Consider the following 19,470-nt stretch of genomic DNA (forward strand, 5'->3'; position numbering starts at 1 on the left):
AGAAGCAAGTAGAGGGGTGATTGCTAAGTTAGGAAGTGCACAGTGTGTGGATGAAGAGTGGCCTGAGATGAAGTTAGATACAGACTGTTTTGTCGTAATGTCTACTTTCCATGCTTGTATTAGGCTTTAGCTTGTGACCATTGGGTAGCTGATGGGGATGGGAGCAAGGAAGTGACAAAATTTTGTTTAGAAGATAAATGATTGCCTCAGTCTCATTACATTCCTCCTTGAGAATTTAATACTTAAATAATTAATAGATGTCATAGCCAGATTTCAAATGTAGATTCTACAATAGGGATACGAATTGTTGCTTCCTAGGGATTTTGGAGAGAATCCTTAAACCATTAGTGTAGTCAGAGCACTCTGATAACATGGTTATTGTACTGCTAAGTGGATGACATAGACTCTGTATTAGTCCTAGCTCCAGTTTTGAGAAATTGGCCATCATGGTGGCGGTTGGGTGTTAGCAGTCAGCAGTGAAGCCTAGCTGCACCTTCCAGGGTTATGAGAGTGATGGGGCTGGTGGGGAAAGGAAGCATAGTAACTTGAAGAATGCCGTAGAGTGGTGTTTTGTATTTTTTTAACTGAAATATTCATGACTGAGGAAGTATTATTCATTATATTTTTATTTATTTATTTTTGAGATGGAATAGCACTCTGTTGCCCAGGCTGGAGTGTAGTGACACGATCTTGGTTCACTGCAGCCTCCACCTCCCAGGGTCAAGTGATTCTCCTGCCTTAGCCTCCCAAGTAGCTGGGATTATAGGTGTGTACCACCACACTCGGCTAATTTTTGTATTTTTTAGTAGAGATGGGTTTCGCCATGTTGGCCAGACTGGTCTTGAACTCCTGGCCTCAAGCGATCCTCCCACCTCGGCCTCCCAAAGTGCTGGGATTACAGGCGTGAGCCACTGTGCCAAGGCCAGTTTTAAATATTGGATTGAGACTATTGTTTTGCAGTAAGACCTGAAGTTAACAAATCTTTACCGAGCATCTACTCTGTGCCAAAGATATTATTAGATACTAGGAGTTACCTTGGTAAGCAAGAGAGAATCCATGTTGCTTACATTCTCATAGAAGAGATGATTTTTAAATGGTTTAGCAAATAAAGCAATTAGAGGTTGTAATGAGAATTATGAAGCGTGTGTGATAGAGGAAAGAAGGGACAGTGGGTACTCTTAAGTGATCTGGTCAGAGAAGGCCTTTTTGTGGTGGTGATATTTAAGCTAGACCCCATGGTTGAGAAGAAGCCCGATAAATGAAGTGAGATCATCATTCATTCTGCATGGAGGAAATAATTATGAAACCTGAGCAGGACAGAGTGGGTCAGTGGAGCTAGAACTTGGAGGACAAGTGGAGATGGGTAGAGAGGTGACGGGGAGCTGTGAAGGGCTTAGACTACATGGGGCATTTGGTTTTTATTCTTGGAGCACTGGGGAACAAGTGAGGAGTTTTGAGTAGAATGGATAGTATGGTCTGATTTCTCTTTGAAGGAACCGATTTTTCTCTTTGTTGTTTGGGGGGTAACAGCTTTATTGAGATATAATTTACATGCCACACAGTTCACACATTTGTATACAATTCCATGGTTTTTACTGTATTCACAGCTATGCAGCCTTCACTACATCAATTTTAGAACTTTCTCATCACCCTAAAAGGAAACTCCGTACCCTTCAGCAATACACCCTAACCCCTTCTTCTCCCAGCCCTGGGCAACCACTGACTTACTCCCTGTCTATAGCTTGCCTATTCTGGACGTTTCGTATACGTGGAATCATATACTATGTGGTGTTTTGTGTCTGGTTGCTTTTATTTAGCGTAATGTTCTCAGGATTCCTCCATGTTGTAGCGTGAATCAGTACTTCACTCCTTTTTATTGCTGAACAGGCTTCCATTGTGTGGATAGACCACATTTTGTTTGTCTATTCATCAGCTGATGGACAGTTAGGTTGTTTTGACATTTTGGCTATTATGAGTGGTGATATTATGAACATTTATCTACAAATTCTTTGTAGACGTGTTATCATTTCTATTGAGCATAAACCTAGGAATATAATTTCTGGGTCGTATGGTAACTCTGTGTTTAACCTTTTGAAGAACCACTGACTAGTGGCTGCACCATTTTATTTTTCACCAGCAATGTATACAATTTTCTCCACATCCTTGCTAACACATGTTCTGTGTTTTTTTAGTAGCCATCCTAGTGGGTGTGAAGTGGTATCTCCTTGTGGTTTTGATTTACATTTCCCTAATGATTAATGATGCTGAGCATATTTTCGTGTGCTTATTGGCCCTTTTTTTTTTTTTGAAATAGAGTCTCGCTCTGTCGCCCAGGCTGGAGTGCAGTGGTGTGATCTTGGCTCACTACAACCTCCACCTCCTGGATTCAAGTGATTCTCGTTTCTTCGGCCTCCTGAGTAGCTGGGATTACAGACATGCGCCACTATGCCAGCCTAATTTTTGTGTTTTTAGTAGAGACGGGGTTTCCCCATATTGGCCATGCTGGTCTCGAACTCTCAACCTCAGGTGATCCATCTGCCTTGGCCTCCCAAAGTGCTGGGATTATAGATGTGAGCCACTGCGCCCAGCCTTACTGGGCATTTGTGTGTCTTCTTCGGAGAAATGTTTCTTAGACCTTGCCCATTGTAAAATTGTCTTTTGTTGTTGTTTTGAGATGAAGTCTTGCTGTGTTGATCAGGCTGGTCTCAAATTCCTGGGTTCAAGCGATCTTCCCACCCAGCCTCCCAAGTAGCTGAGACTGTAGCCACATGACACTGCACCCAGCTTTTAAAATTGTCTTTTATTATTGAGTTTTAAGAGCTCTTTATATATTCTGGGTAAAACCTCTTATCAGATATATAACCAGCAGATATTTTCTTCCGTTTTGTGGGTTGTCTTTTTTTTTTTTTTAATTTTAGTCAGTGTTGTGGATTAGATGTATTTTTACTTTCTTGATGGTGCCCTTTGGAACACAAGCGCTTTTCATTTCAGTGAAGTCAAACAGCTAATTTTGACAGCTGAATGAGCCTGGCTTCTGGGGGCAGGCGTGGAAGACCATGGCAGCAGTGTAGGCGAGGGATATGATAGCTTCTACTGTGGCATGGCCACAGAGTTGGTGAGGAGGCGGCAGGCTTGAGGGAGGCTTGGAGATAGGGCTGATGGACTGAGTTGAGAGATTGTTGTACGGGTGAGGGAAACAGAGGAATTGAGGGTGAATACTAGGATTTCAGCTTGAACAACACTTTTGATTCAAAACGTGGTTATGCTGTTACCTGCCAGACAATTGTGACAGTTTCTAGTACCCGCTGGAGCCTAGCAAGGGCAGCTGTGCACTCCCTCCCTGGGTTCTGAAGTTGCTTTTGGTAGGATTATCACTGAGTGTGCCAAGGAGATGGCCAGGGATTCTGACCTTTTGTAATACCCACTAAGACTTCCTAAGCCACCACAAATAAACATATTATCGGAGTAGAATAGTGCACCTGCTCTGCAAATGCACTTTTGAGGTAAATCCCTTGACTCCATTCTAGCTAGACCGCAGTCTCCAAGCCCTTGCTGTGTAGAGGCTGCGAGCTGTCAGTGGATGGCATCAAATCAAGCGCATGGATTCTTGAAAGTTAAATGTCATGATTTTGACAGAGCTACTATAAGGAAAATTATTTTTATGTTAAAAAATTTTTATTGATTGATTGATTTGAGGTAGAGTCTTGCTCTTTCGCCCAGGCTGGAGTGCAGTGGCTCGATCATGGCTCACTGTAGCCTCGAACTCCTGGGCTCAGTGGATCCTCCAGGTTCAGTCGATTCTCCGGACTCAATTGATTCTCGTGCCTCAGCCTCCTGAGTAGATGGGACTACGGGCATGCACCACCACACCTGGCTAATTTTTTGTATTTTTTGTAGAGACAGAGTTTCGTCATGTTGCCCAGGCTGGTGTCAAACCTCTGGGCTCGGCCCAGCACGGTGGCTCACGCCTGTAATCCCAGCACTTTGGGAGGCCAAGGTGGGCAGATCACAAGGTCAGGAGATCGAGACCATCCTGGCTAACACAGTGAAACCCCATCTCTACTTAAAAAAAAAAAAATACAAAAATTAGCCGGGCGTGGGGGTGGGCGCCTGTAGTCCCAGCTGCTCGAGGGGCTGAGGCAGGAGAATGGCTTGAACCCTGGAGGCGGAGCTTGCAGTGAGCTGAGATCTCATCACTGCGCTCCAGCCTGGGTGACAGAGCGAGACTCCATCTCAAAAATAAATAAATAAACAAACCAACCAACCCCTGGGCTCAAGTGATCTGCCCACCTTTTTTTTTTTGAGATGGAGTTTCGTTCTTGTTGCTGAGACTGGACTGCAATGCAATGGTGCAATCTCGGTTCACTGGAACCTCTGCCTTCTGGGTTCAAGCGATTCTCCTGCCTCAGCCTCCTGAGAAGCTGGGATTACAGGCACCTGCCACCACACCCAACTAATTTTTGTGTTTTAGTAGAGACGGGGTTTCACCAAGTTGCTCTTGCTGGTCTCAAACTCCTGACTTCAGATGATCCACCTACCTTGGCCTCCCAAAGTGCTGGGATTACAGGCATGAACCACCACACCCGGCCGGTAATGAGATTTGTAAAGGAGGAAATAACATTAGGCAATACTTATTGGTGAAGAGCTCAGCACTTCCGCTTGCTTGCTAGGAGATCTCATCAGCTAAAGCAGATACGAAAGTGCCTTCTAGAGATAGGGAGTAGAAGATGTGAAGGCCAGGACGTGAGAGGTCAGGCCTGTTGTAATTAGAAGCAGTTCAGTGTGGCTGGAGGACAGGTGAGAGATCCTGGGGTGGCAGAGGCCAGAGGTTCTTGTAAGCCAGCGACACTTGGGCTTTAGCAGGAGGAGGATGGGGACCACTGCAGAGTGTTAAATAAGGGAGTGATGACATCAGCTTTGCACATCAGGAAAATCCCTCTGTTTGCCACGTGGATGGGGGAAGGGAGAGGCGGGCAGACGAGCTAGGCACCAGAGAGAGCTGTAGGTGAGAGGCAGTGGTGGCCCGAGTTAGGGGTGACACACTGGAGTGTGTGGGAGATGTACCGAATGGAGAATTGGGGGCATGGAAAGGAGAGGAGGAGGGATTAGGGATGATGCCCCTTTTGTGGCGTGGACAGCATGGCCCAAGCAGCTGGCAGAAGATACAAGATAGGTAAGTGTTTTTGACATTGTTCATTTACTCTGTGTTTATAGCTAGGATGTATGTTTTACTAATCCCATTTCAGATGGTAAATGGAGATCTAGAGAGGTTAAGCAATTTTTCCAGGGTGCCTCAGGTAATTTTAGGAGTACTGGGATTTGAACTCAGGTCTTTTTAACTTCAGTATCATTAGCCACTCATTGTACAGTTCTTCCCCAGTGGAAAGAGGGTCAGTTCTGTGGCTGTGGGTCTGAGACCTGGGGGTTGGGCAGCGTGGAACATGGAGTTGGATGAAAATTGGATAAGGAGGAGGAGCAGAAAGTCTTAGCAGAAATGTTTGTTGAGTCTGCATTGTTTTTCCCAAACCTAGCACAGGACGGTGAGACAGTGGCTCTTCCTCAGCCCATCCTAGACACTCTTTCTGCCAGGAGGACAGTTTTGCTGGGAACTGGCCTCAGCCTGCTCCTCCTATCTGAATGGTGGGTGAAGGACAGGCAAGCCTGGTGCTAAGCCCATCCAGAGGCCCCCAGATAGGGAAATAGCTTGGATTCTCTTGTGCCTGCTGGGGTCTTCCTGGGCAACTGGCCCCCAGACGTGGCTGTCCTGACTCATCTGGGTGCTGTGGCTTACAGGCCTGTAGATGTCCTTTGGAAAAGCATACGTGAGGCATAAATTGATATGAACATTCTTCAAGGCAGTTTGGCAATACATTTTTTTTTTAAATTCAACATTTTCACCTCCTGAAGTGTACTCCAAGAATATGCTTGGATATGTGTCTGTTGTTTATGATGGTTAAATTAAAATCTTTTGGTTGAGAAAATTTTGGTTTATCCATACAGTGTATCCTCTGCAGTTTTTCTGTATAGTATAGTCACTAAAAATCACATTCTAGGGGAATGTTTAATGGCATGGAAGAGACTTAGGATTTATTAAGTGAAAAAGTCTGCGAGTGTTCATATATGTTTATATATATGTGTATGTGTAGCTATCTATGTATATGGCATATCTCAGTATGATGAGACTGTGACTTTTCTTTACTTCTTTGTCCTTTTATTTTGAGACAGGGTCTCACTCTGTCACCTAGGCTGAAGTACAGTGGTATAATCAGCTCACTGCAGCCTTGATCTCCTGGGCTCAAGCGATTCTCTGTGTACCACCATACCTGGCTAATTTTTGTATTTTTTGTAGAGTCAGGGTCTTGCTATGTTTCCCAGGCTGGTCTCAAATTTCTGGCTTCAAGTGATCTACCCGTCTTGGCCTCCCAAAGTGCTGGCATTATTACAGGTGTGACCCACCGCACCCAGCCTTCTCTCCTCTCCTCTCCTCTCTTCTCCTCTCTTCTTCTTTTCTTTTTTTTTTTTAGACGGAGTTTCACTCTTGTTGCCCAGGCTGGAGTGCAGTGGCACGATCTCGGCTCACCGCAAACTCTGTCTTCTGGGTTCAAGTGATTCTCCTGCCTCAGCCTCCCGAGTAGCTGGGATTACAGGCATGCACCACCGCGCCCGGCTAATTTTGTATTTTTAGTAGAGACGGGGTTTCTCCTTGTTGGTCAGGCTGGTCTTGAACTCTCAACCTCAGGTGATCCGCCCCCCTCGGCCTCCCAAAGTGCTGGGGTTCACAGATGTGAGCCACCGTGCCCGGCCTTCTTTTTTTTTTTTTTTTTTTTTGAGACGGAGTCTCGCTCTGTCACCCAGGCTGGAGTGCAGTGGCCGGATCTCAGCTCACTGCAAGCTCCGCCTCCCGGGTTCACGCCATTCTCCGGCCTCAGCCTCCCGAGTAGCTGGGACTACAGGCGCCTGCCACCTCGCCCTACTAAGTTTTTTTTGTATTTTTAGTAGAGACGGGGTTTCACTGTGTTAGCCAGGATGGTCTCGATCTCCTGACCTCGTGATCCGCCCGTCTCGGCCTCCCAAAGTGCTGGGATTACAGGCTTGAGCCACCGCGCCCGGCCAGTGCCCGGCCTTCTTTGTGCTTTTCTGTATTAACAAATTTTTGAGACCGGGCATGGTGGTTCACACCTGTAATCCCAGCACTTTGGGAGGCCAAGGTGGGTGGATCACCTGAGGTCGGGAGTTCAAGACCAGCATGATCAACATGGTGAAACCCTATCTCTACTAAAAATACAAAAATTAGCCAGGCGTAGTGGCGGGCACCTGTAATCCCAGCTACTTGGGAGGCTGAGGCACAAGAATCGCTTGAACCTGGGAGGCGGAGGTTGCAGTGAGCCAAGATCATGCCACTGCACTCCAGCCTGGGCGACAGAGTGAGTCTCAGGAAAAAAAAAAAGCAAATTTTTGATAGTGAGCATTTATAACTGTTATAAAAAGTTAAATAAATTATGGCACATCAATGTGTGTATGAGTGTGTATGTATGCACTCTTTAAGGAAACAAAGCCTTTACTATTTCTGTGCCTTGGAAAGAAGAATGAGAAATTTCCACACCCATGAAGTGGAGGAACATTTATGTCTAATGTTTGGGGATTGCAGGAAAAAAAAAATGGAAGTAACTATGATGCCTACTTCTTGGTCTTTTTTTTTTTTTTTCCTCTCTTTTTGGTGAGGATTTAATGGGTTCATGTGCTAAGAACAGTTTGTATTAAGTGCAGACAGTTTTCAACTTACAAGGTTTCAACTTACTATTTTTTGACTTTAAGATTGAACGAAAACGATACCATTCAGTAGAAACTGTATTTCAAGTAACCATACAACCATTCTGTTTTTCACTTTCAATATGGTATTAAATAAATTACATGAGATAGTCAACACTTTATGATAAAATAGGCTTTGGTTAGGTGATTTTGCCCAGCTCTAGGCTACCATAAGTATTCTAATCACATTTAAGTTAGGCTAGACTAAGCTAAGATGTTTGGCAGGTTAGGTGCATTAAATGTATTTTTACTTATATTTTCAGCTTAGGATGGTTTTATTGGGACGTAACCCCATTGTAAGTTGAGAAGCGTCTGTAAAAACATTAGCTATTCCCATTATTATTACTGCAAAAGAGGTTGGATTGGGTTCATAAGTATCACAGAGGAATGCAATTATTATTATTATTATTTATTTACCCTTAAGAAAGTTCTCATACATGGATATATTCTGTCTTCCTACTTCACTGTATTGGCTATTATGACTATCAGATGAAATATAGGAATCTAAGGCCGGGCGCAGTGGCTCACGCCTGTAATCCCAGCACTTTGGGAGGCTCCAGTGGGCAGATCATGGCGTCAGGAGTTTGAGATCAGCCTGGCCAATGTGGTGAAACCCCTGTCTCTACTAAAAAATACAAAAATTAGCCAGGCGTGGTGGCACACGCCTGTAGTCCCAGCTACTTGGGAGTCTGAGGCAGAAGAATTTCTTGAACCCAGGAGGCAGATGTTGCAGTGAGCCAAGATGATGCCACTGCACTCTAGCCTGGGAGACAGAGCAAGACTCCGTCTCAAAAAAAAAAAAAAGAAAGAAAGAAATAGAATCTGAAAATGCTTGGAAAACTGGATATGCTGTACAGGTTTAGGGAATTATTATCCCAGCATTGAATCGAGGTCACATTGAAGAAAAGATGATGTTTTGCTGCTCTTCCATTCCATGTTGTAGAATTTTATATTTAATATTTTTTCTTTTGCTCTACACTTTCAGAGAAACTTCTCTAGTAATGAACTAGAAATGACCCCAGAAAGCACAGCCTTTGTTCTTCCATTCTTGTCACTCATTCCTTCCTTGCAAATTTTCCTTTTATTTATTTATTCATTTAAGAGACAGTGTCTCACTCTGTCACTCAGGCTAGAGTGCAGTGACACAGTCATAGCTCACTGCAGCCTTAAATTCCTAGGCTCAAGTGATCTTCCTGGCTGAGTGCAGTGGCTCATACCTGTAATCCCAGCACTTGGGGAAGCCAAGGAGGAAGGATCACTTGAGCCCAGGAGTTGGAGACCAGCCCTAGGCAACATAGTGAAACCCTCTTTTATAAAATGAAATATTTGTTTTAAAAACGTGATCTTCCCACTTCAGCCTCATGAGTAGTTAGGACTAAAGGCATGCAGCACCATGCCTAATTTTTAACAATATTTTTTGTTGAGGTGGGAGTCTTGCTATGTTGCCCAGGCTGCTTGTGAACTCCTGTTCTCAAGCAGTTCTCCCAGCTTGGCCCCCTAAAGCACTAGGATTACAGGCGTAAGCCACTGTTCCTGGGCCAAATTTTCCTATTTCATCATTAATTCATTTATTCAACAAATGCTTGCTGAATGCCTGTGATGTGCCTAGCCCGTTTCTCTGTGCGGGGGAAAGAAGGGCGAGTGAGGCAGGTATGGGCTCTGCTATTATGGGCCTTACAGACTAGTGTGTGTGTGTCGGGGTGGCAGGCAGGCAGATACCCAGTCAGAGAAAAGAAAGGAGATGTGTGAATAGGCCAGGCACGGGACTACGGGCACCCTGTAGTCCAAGCATGTTGGGAGGCTGAGATGAGAGGATCCCTTGAGCCCAGGAGCTTGAGGCTGTAGTGAGCCATGATTGAGACTAGCCTGGGCAACATAGCAAGACCTCATCTCTACAAAAAAAGTTAAAAAATTAGCCAGGTGTGGTGGCATATTCCTGTAGTCCCCGCTACGTGGGAGGTGGAGGCAGGAGGTTCACTTGAGCCCAGGAGTTTGAGGCTTCAGTGAGCCATTATCTTGCTATTGCTCTCCAGCCTGGGTCACAGCGAGACTGTGTCTCAAAAAAAAAAAAAAAAAAAAAAAAAGAAGAAGAAGAAGAAGAAAGGGACTGTGTAGAGAAAGTAAAACAGGGGGAGGTGACAGAGAGAGAACTCAGTGGAGGGATGAGCAGTCAAGTATGGCTCATGAAAGAGGGCACAGTTGAGAAGGAGGAAAAACTCAGTAGAGATAGAACATTCCAAGTGGACGGAACAGCCAATGCAAGGGCCCCGAGGTGAGAACGAGCTGGATGAATTTGATCAGAAGAGGGATTGGAAGTTGGTCAGTCCACTCTGTAGAAATAGAAAACGCACAATTCAAAGAGACCGTAAATCCATGATGCATGAAGTTTCTATGAGACAAGTTTGGGAGTCTCCTTAGAACCTGAAGAACTAAAATATCCCTCCAGGTGTAATCAGGTACAGAGCATCTGCCTGGGCTGTTACAGCCTGCCTGTCAGAGCTGTGACTGTGCTGTTGGCAAGAGCCTAGGACTGCAGGGAAAAGACCGAGAGTCGAGTCTCAGCTGTTTGATCTTGAGTGAGGCTCATGACCCTCTGGCCCTCAGTCTCTTTCTTCTAAAAGTTGGGGATGTTGCTACCTGCCTTATAAGGTAGGGTGAGGATTAAATGAGTGAGTGAGCACTTTGTGAAAGATGGCGTGCATGGAAGGGTTGCATATCTTTAGTAAGGGAAGCTTTGAAGCCAAAGTGCCAAGTGGGTGGGTCTCCATGTAGAACAGAGTGAGATGCTGTGTGGCTGGACTCTGAGCGCTGAGGAGGCTGTGGGCATCCAACCAGGCCAGGGCGCCTGTTCTTCACCATCTCATGAACACAGCCAGCATATCTGCGTCTGAGATTGGCCCACTGTTCTCTACTAGAGTGTCTTTCCTGTTTCTCTTTTCCATATCCTGTCCAACCTGGTGGGCGCCATAGTTCAGGATGTGTTCGGTGAAGCCCTGTCTACATTCACTCTAATGCCCACTGATCTCTCTCTCTTCTCATGGAGACCCACAAATTATCACCTCATTACTTGTGGATTTGTGTCTTTTCACTGTTTCATCTGCCTCCCTGTCTAGATCATAAGCTACTCGGGAGTAAGAACTGTTTTGTTTTTTGTATTCTTGCCACTCCTCTGTGGCATTCACTACAACATAAATCATAGAGGTCAGAACATACTGAAGTGCATTTTGAGGTAAAATGCTCAAAAGTGATCTTCATGACACCTGTTTACTTTCTCTATTTACTTAAGCTCCAGCTATAATGTTTACCTGCCTAAAAGTTCCATGTTCCCATTATTAAACATACTTCTTTTTTGCCATGACTAGGTATTGAAAGGATTGTAATGCTTTGTTCTATAGCCCCCAGGTTTCCCTAGATGACAAATAAACATTTCTTTTCCTGCGTGAAGATCATCTGTGGAAACCTTGGCCATGGCATCGATATCAGAGCCTGTTACATTCAGAGAGTTCTGCCCGTTGTACTATCTCCTCAATGCCATTCCGACAAAGATCCAGAAGGGTTTCCGCTCTATCGTGGTCTATCTCACGGCCCTCGACACCAACGGGGACTACATCGCAGTGGGCAGCAGCATCGGCATGCTCTATCTGTACTGCCGGCACCTCAACCAGATGAGGAAGTACAACTTCGAGGTGAGCCTTGCTTTGCTTTTCACCCGAGGAGGCACGAGCTATAGCTGACGCTTAACATGCTTGTGTTCTAGGATGAGATAATTTACTTCTGATTTGCCAGAATATGGCCATAATACCTCACTCAAACAATACTTTAAAACCATCTTTAGCTGAAGTGGAATATAACTAAAAACATTGGTGTTTTTAACTTTTTCCTGCCTCCAAAAATCTAACATCACTTTATTTGTTTATTTGAGACAGAGTCTCGTTCTGTTGTCCGGCCTGGAGTGCAGTGGGACAGTCACAGCTCATTGTAGCCTCAAACTCCTGGGCTCAGGTGATCCTTTTGCTTCAGCTTCCTGGGTAGCTAGGACCACAGGAATGACTGCCACAGCCAACTAATTTTTGTTTTGTCTGTAGAGACATGGTTTCACTATGTTGCCTGGGCTGGTCTTGAACTCCTCGGCTCAAGCAATCCTCCTGCCTTGGCCTCCCAAAATGCTCGGATTACAGGCATGAGCCACCACACCTGGCCTAACATCACTTTAAAAGAGAACATCACCTGAGGTCAGGAGTTCAAGACCAGCCTTGACCAATATGGTGAAACCCCATCTCTACTAAAAATATAAAAATTAGCTGGGTGTGGTGGCATGCACCTGTAGTCCCAGCTACTCAGGAGGCTGAGACAGGAGAATTGCTTGAACCTGGGAGGTGGAGGTTGCAGTGAGCCAAGATCACACCACTGCACTCCAGCCTGGGTGACACTGTGAGACTCATCTTAAAAAAAAAAAGAGAGAACATTTTAGTATTTAAAACTTACTATAACACTTTGAAAGCAGACATTTTTTTTCCTGAGTGTTTGCAGGAGCAGGCACATGCCTGTTTTTCAAAGTTTTGAATAATCTCTAGTTCTTCTCTTGAAATTATTATGAGGGCCGGGCGCGGTGGCTCAAGCCTGTAATCCCAGCACTTTGGGAGGCCGAGACGGGCGGATCACAAGGTCAGGAGATCGAGACCATCCTGGCTAACACGGTGAAACCCCGTCTCTACTAAAAAATACAAAAAACTAGCCGGGCGCGGTGGCGGGCGCCTGTAGTCCCAACTACTCGGGAGGCTGAGGCAGGAGAATGGCGTGAACCCGGGAGGCGGAGCTTGCAGTGAGCTGAGATGCGGCCACTGCACTCCAGCCTGGGCGGCAGAGCGAGACTCCGTCTCAAAAAAAAAAAAAAAAAGAAATTATTATGAGAAAAGTATTTATATGAATATTGGCTCATTGCCAGAATATGCACCTCTTAGCGGAGGTCTCTTCTATAGAACTGGGATCCTGACCAATCTGTTTCTGCAGTGCTGTGGACTCAGGCATTTCTGTGTATTGTAGATATTGGTGGAGATGTTATTTGACCGTGTTGTGGCTGGCACCAACTATTGGTGAACTGTAATGTAATTCACCCGTTTAGTCAGTATCTGTAGTTTATTGAGTACATCACTTTTGTGAGAGACTCAAAAGTTGACTGAGTTGTGGCTTCTACCACGTGGGACTCTATTCTGTCTGTGGTTAGGGGGCTTTTATGGACCAAGATACAGCTTTTGTGTCTAAGAGAAATGTTTACAGATACTTGTGTTTTAATCAATATTCAATATATTAAAGTTTTAAAACTTAACTAACTTAAGCCTCTGTGCTCATTTTAAAATAATAAAAATGGTTGGTACACGTACAGCCCTTTCTATGTGTCAGACATTATTCTTTAAAAATATCTTTTTTAAATTTTTTAAAAAATTATTTTTTCCTTCTTGCTATGTTTCTTGGACAGACATATATTAACTCATTTTATCCTCACAAAAACTCTCTGAGGCAGATGTTGTTATTATCTTCCTCATTTACTAAGGAGACAGCTGGTGGAGAGAGGGTAGGTGACTTGCCTGAGGTTGGCTGGTAGTAAATGGCAGCACCGTCATGTGAACTTGGGCAGACTGTCTCTAGGGTCTGTATTAATTTTGTTTTTGTTTTTTGTTTTTTGTTTTTTTGGTTTTTTTTGAGACAGAGTTTCACTCTTGTTGCCCAGGCTGGAGTGCAATGGCATGATCTCAGCTCACTGCAATCTCCACCTCCCAGGTTCGAGCAATTTTCCTGCCTCAGCCCCCAGAGCAGCTGGGATTACAGGCATCCACTATCGCACCCAGCTAATTTTTGTATTTTTAGTAGAGACGGTGTTTCACCATGTTGGCCAGGCTGGTCTCGAACTCCTGATGTCAGGTGATCCATCTGTCTCAGCCTCACAAAGTGCTGCGATTACAGGCGTGAGCCACCACACCTGGCCGTGTATTAATATTTTTTGTATAAAAATTAGAACTACTGGCTGGGTGTGGTGGCTCACGCCTGTAATCCCAGCACTTTGGGAGGCCGAGACGGGCGGATCACGAGGTCAGGAGATCGAGACCATCCTGGCTAGCACAGTGAAACCCCGTCTCTACTAAAAAATACAAAAAAATTAGCCGGGCGAGGTGGCGGGCGCCTGTAGTCCCAGCTACTCGGGAGGCTGAGGCAGGAGAATGGCGTGAACCTGGGAGGCGGAGCTTGCAGTGAGCTGAGATCCGGCCACTGTACTCCAGCCTGGGCGACAGAGCGAGACTCCGTCTCAAAAAAAAAAAAAAAAAAAAAAAAAAAAATTAGAACTACTGCTATTTCTTCTCTTTGAGTAATAGCTCACGGATTTGACTGATCAAATTCCCCAAACATTTAAAACCATTACATAATCTTTCAAACTGTAGTTATGAGTTTAATATGTCTGAAATCTCTCAAATGCTTCAGACACTTATAAGGAAGTCTTGTGAATCCCGCGATGAATCCCAACAAGATAAATCAAAGAAATCCATGCACAGAGGCATCATAGTCAAACTGCTAAATATAAAAATCTTAAAAATAGCCAGAGAAAAATGACATATTACCTGTAGAGGAACAATGATTTAAATGACTGTGGATTTCTCATCAGAAGCTGTATTAGCCCGTTCTCACGCTGCTATGAAGAAATACCCAAGCCTCTATAATTTATAAAGGAAAGAGGTTTTATTGACTCACAGTTGCGCATGGCTGGGGAGGCCTCAGGAAATGTACAGTCATGGTGGAAGGCACCTCTTCACGGGGCTCACTGTCATGAGAACAGGATGGGGGAAACCGTACCCATTATTCAATTATCTCTACGTGGTCCCTCCTACGACGTGTGGGGGTTATGGGAACTACAGTTCAAGATGAAATTTGGGTGAGGACACAGCCAAACCGTATCAGAAACCATGGAAGCTGGAAGACAGTAGCATTTTTTTGGTTTTTTGTTTTTGTTTTGTTTTGAGATGGAGTCTCGCTCTGTTGCCCAGGCTGGAGTGCAGTGGTGCGATCTCGACTCACTGCAACCTCCACCTCCCGAGTTCAAGCAATTCTCATGCCTCAGTCTCCCGAGTAGCTGGGAATACAAGCGCCTGCCACCACACCTAGATAATTTTTTTGTATTTTTAGTGGAGAGGGGGTTTCACCGTGTTCGCCAGGATGGTCTCGATCTCCTAACCTCATGATCCACCTGCCTCAGCCTCCCAAAATGCTGGGATTACAGGCGTGAGCCACCGCGCCTGGCTTTTTTTTGTTTGTTTGTTTTTGGAAGAGTTTTGCTGTTGTTGCCCAGGCTGGAGCGCAGTGACACGATTTCGGCTCACTGCAACCTCTGCCTCCTGGGTTCAAACAATTCTCCTGCCTCACCCTGTGTAGTAGCTGGGATTACAGACACATGCCACCATGCTCAGCTAATTTTTCTAGTTTTAGTAGAGACGGGGTTTCACCGTGTTGTTCAGGCTGGTCTCAAACTCCTGATGTCAGGTGATCCACTCCCCTCGGCCTCCCAAGATGCTGGGATTACAGCTATGAGCCATCGCGCCCAGCCGATAGTAGCACATTTTTAAAGTGCTGAGAGGCCAGGCATGGTGGCTCACACCTGTAATTCCAGAACTTTGGGAGGCTGAGGCAGGTGGATCACTTGAGGTCAGGAGTTCGAGACCAACCTGGCCAACATGGTGAGAGCCCCATCTCTACTAAAAATACAAAAATTAGCTGGGTGTGGTGGCTCATGCCTGTAATCCCAGCTACTCAGAAGGCTGAGGCATGAGAATCGCTTGAATCCGGGAGGCAGAGGCTGCAGTGAGCTAACATCATGCCACTGCACTCCAGCCTGGGCGACAGAGTGAGACTCCATCTGAAAAATAAAATAAAGTTCTGAGAGAATTGTCAACCCAGAATTCTTTACTCAGTGAAAATACCTATCAAGAAAGAAGGTGAAGTGAAAGTATTATCAGATGAAGGAAAACTTAAGAGGGTTCGTTGCCAGCCGACCTGCTCTAAAGTCATTGCTAAATGAAGTTCTTTAGACAGAAGGGAACTCTGTACATCAAGAATGAAGAATAGTAAATACCTGGGGAATAAATACAATAGATGATTTTTCCCCTGTTGAGTTCTTTAAAATATATTTGACAGTTGAAAACAAAAATTATAACTGATCAAGTTTTAATGGTTGTAGATGTAGTAATATCTAAGACAAGTACAACATAAGTAAGAGAGAGTAAGGTACCCTACACATTTGTACATTCTTCTTGAAGAGGTACAATATTGATTCTAAGTAGATTTTGAAAAATTACGTATTTATGTATTGTAATCCCTAGAGCAACTACTCTACGATGACGTAGATGTATCAAAATGAAATTCCAAAAAACGTTGAAACAACTCAGAGGAGAGCAGGAAAGGGGAAGCAGGAAGATAAAACAGAAAGAACAGACAAAACAGATAAAATGATAACCTAAATCAAAATATACCAATAGTTACGTTAAATGCAAATGATCTAAATACGTCTATTAAAAGACAGAAATTGTCAGGATGGGTATAAAATGATGAACCAACTGTATGTTGTCTGTAAGAAATTCAATTCAGATATAATGATACAGGTAAGCTGAAAGTAAAAAGATGGAAGAAGATACCTCATGTTAACACTAATCAATGGAAAATTGGAGTGGCAGCCTGGCACAGTGGCTCATGCCTGTAATACCAGCACTTTGGGAGGCCAAGGCGGGTGGATCGTGTGACGTCAAGAGTTCGAGACCAGCCTGGCCAACATGGTGAAATGCCACCTCTTCTCAAAATACAAAAATTAGCCAGGCATGGTGGCAGACTCATGTAATCCCAGCTACTCAGGAGGCTGAGTCGGAGAATTGCTTGAACCTGGGAGGCAGAGGTTGCAGTGAGCCAAGATCGTGCCATTGCACTCCAGCCAGGGCAATAAGAGTGAAACTCCGTTTCAAAAAAAAAAGAAAGAAAGTCGAAGTGGCTGTATTAATATCAAGGTTTTCTTCTGTGCAAAGAAATAACCAGGGATAAAAAAGACATTACATAATAACAGGTTAGTTCACAAAGAAGACACAGTCATCCTACATGTATTATGTCCCTTAACAACAGAGCTTCACACAATACATGAAGCAGAAATGGGCTGATCTGCAATTACATGTGGAGACTTCAATATTCCTCTCTCAATAATGGAAGTAGTAGACAGAAAACCAACAGGATACAGAAGAACTGAGCAACACCATCAGCCAGCTTGGTCTAATTCACATTTATAGAACACTCTGCCCAACAGCAGCTGAATATACATTCTTTACAAGTGCATGTGGAACATTCATCAATATGGACCATGTCCTGAGTTAGAAAACATACCTCAACACATTTAGACTAGGCTTTCCAGGCCCTTGTGTTTTACTTTTTTTTTTTCATTTTTTTATTAAAATATAATTTACACAAGGTTTGCTTTTTTTTTTTTTTTTTGGAGACGGAGTTTTGCTCTTGTTGCCCAGGCTGGAGTGCAATGGCACCATCTCGGCTCACTGCAACCTCTACCTGCCGGGTTCAAGTGATTCTCCTGCCTCAGCCTCCCAAGTAGCTGGGATTACAGGCGCCTGCCACCACGCCCGGCTAATTTTTTGTATTTTTAGTAGAGATGGGGTTTCACCGTGTTGGCCAGGCTGGTCTCAAACACCAGACCTCAGATGATCCACTCACCTCGGCCTCCCAAAGTGCTGGGATTACAGGCGTGAGCCACTGTGCCCAGCCTGCAAATTTTAATTGTACAATGTGATAAATTTATATGTGTATGCCTGTTTAATCACCCAGTTCAAGATACAGAACATTTCCAGCACCCCAGAAGATTCTCTTGTGCTACCTCCCAATCATTAACCCTCCCCGAGGTAACTATTCTGACCTCTAACACAGAGTGGTTTTGACTTCTACAGAGTAGTTTTGCTAGCTCCTTGGGTTTTAATTCAATATGAAGTAACCTCTGGCAGTAAGGTTTATATGCTTTAGTGGAATTTGGACTCCTTACTCAGGTTGCAGTTACAACCCAGTTTTTCATAAAGCACATGTGTCTCATTGATCACCATTGTATTGTCCTTTTTTTTTGAGGCAGAGTCTCACTTTGTCACCCAGGCTGGAGTGCAGTGGAGTGATCTTGGCTCACTACAGTCTCCACCTCCTGGGTTCAAATGATTCTCCTGCCTCAGCCTCCTGAGTAGCTGAAATTACAGGCGCCTGCCACCATGCCCGGCTAATTTTTGTATTTTTAGTAGAGATAGGGTTTTACCATGTTGGCCAGGCTGGATTCAAACTCCTGATCTCAAGTGATCCACCCGCCTCAGCGTCCTAAAGTGCTGGGATTACAGGCGTGAGTCACTGCTCCCAGCCCCGTATTGTCTTTTAGAAAAACTGTATAAGTATTTAAATATTTTCAGCCACCAAATTAAAAAGAAAATACTAAAGTTGAAGTTTATTGCTCCCCAGAATAGAAAAATTAGCCAGGCATGGTGGCGGGCGCCTGTAATCCCAGCTACTCAGGAGGCTGAGGCAGGAGAATCGCTTGAATCCAGAAGGCAGAGGTTGCAGTGAGCCGAGATTGCACCACTGCATTCCAGCCTGGGTAACAGAGCAAGACTGTCTCAAAAAAAAAAAAAAAAAAGATCACATGGCAAGAGAGGAAGCAAGACGGGAACCAAGGATGCCAGACTCGTTTTCTTTTCCTTTCCTTTTTTTTTTGAGACAGAGTTTTACTCTTGTTGCCCTGACTGCAGTGCAATGGTGCAATCTTGGCTCACTGCAATCTCTGCCTCCTGGGTTCCAGCAATTCTCCTGCCTCAGCCTTCTGAGTGGCTGGGATTACAGGTGTGCGCCACCACCTCTAGCTAATTTTTGTAGTTTTAGTAGAGACAGGGTTTCACCGTGTTGGCCAGGCTGATCTCAAACTCCTGACCTCAGGTGATCGCCTGCCTCAGCTTCCCGAAGTGCTGGGATTACAGGCATGAGCCACTGCACCTGGCTCTTTTTCTTTTAGTATGGAGTGCTTCACAAATTTGTGTGCCATCCTTGTGCAAGGAAACTGGACTCTTTTTAACCACCTGCTGTCTTGGAAACTAATCCAGTCCTTGGAGAGTGAGTACTCATTCACCCACGAGGAGGGCATTAATCTATCCATGAGGGATCTATCCCCATGGCCCAAACACCTTCCACTAGGCCCCACCTCCTAGCACTGCCACTTTGGGGATCAAACTTCAACATAAATTTTGGCAAGGACAAACCACATCTAAACCATAGCAGATATGGTGAGTCGCGTGAGCTCTGAAGGAATGTGATGTGGTGGAACAGCATCCACAGGCTCTACCAGAGATTGAGGGAAGCTGGGACAAATTACTGGATCCAGCAACATAGAAGGGGACTCTGGGAGAATCCCATGTAAAGATTTTAGCTAGTCCAGGCATGGTGGCACACACCTGTAATCCCAGCACTTTGGGAGGCCAAGGCAGACAGACAGCTTGAGCTCAGGAGTTCGGGACTAGCCTTGGCAATACAGCAAGACCCCCATCTCTATGAAATAATACAAAAATTATTCAGGTGTGATGGCGTGTGCCTGTAGTCCCAGCTACT

General features: G+C 44.7%; 1 protein-coding gene across 7 annotated transcripts in view; it reads left to right on the forward strand.

Moving 5' to 3' along the window:
* The window catches only part of TECPR2 (tectonin beta-propeller repeat containing 2), a 137,946-nt gene that overhangs the window by 2,763 nt on the left and 115,713 nt on the right, over positions 1-19,470 (forward strand). For 4 of the 7 annotated variants that reach the window (XR_012416151.1, XM_045397017.3, XM_073998287.1 and 1 more), the window contains exon 2: positions 11,205-11,495. Coding sequence is in view for 5 of the 7 variants with exons in the window: in XM_045397017.3 (XP_045252952.1) it covers positions 11,277-11,495 (219 nt within the window). In the remaining 2 variants the exon portion in view is untranslated. Of the gene's footprint in view, positions 1-4,668; positions 4,798-4,975; positions 5,174-11,204; positions 11,496-19,470 lie in introns of those variants that run through there. The other 3 variants (XM_073998286.1, XM_065518512.2, XM_045397019.3) reach the window with 3 other exon arrangements.

The sequence above is a fragment of the Macaca fascicularis genome, chromosome 7, assembly GCF_037993035.2.
Source record: "Macaca fascicularis isolate 582-1 chromosome 7, T2T-MFA8v1.1".
NCBI lineage: Eukaryota > Metazoa > Chordata > Mammalia > Primates > Cercopithecidae > Macaca > Macaca fascicularis.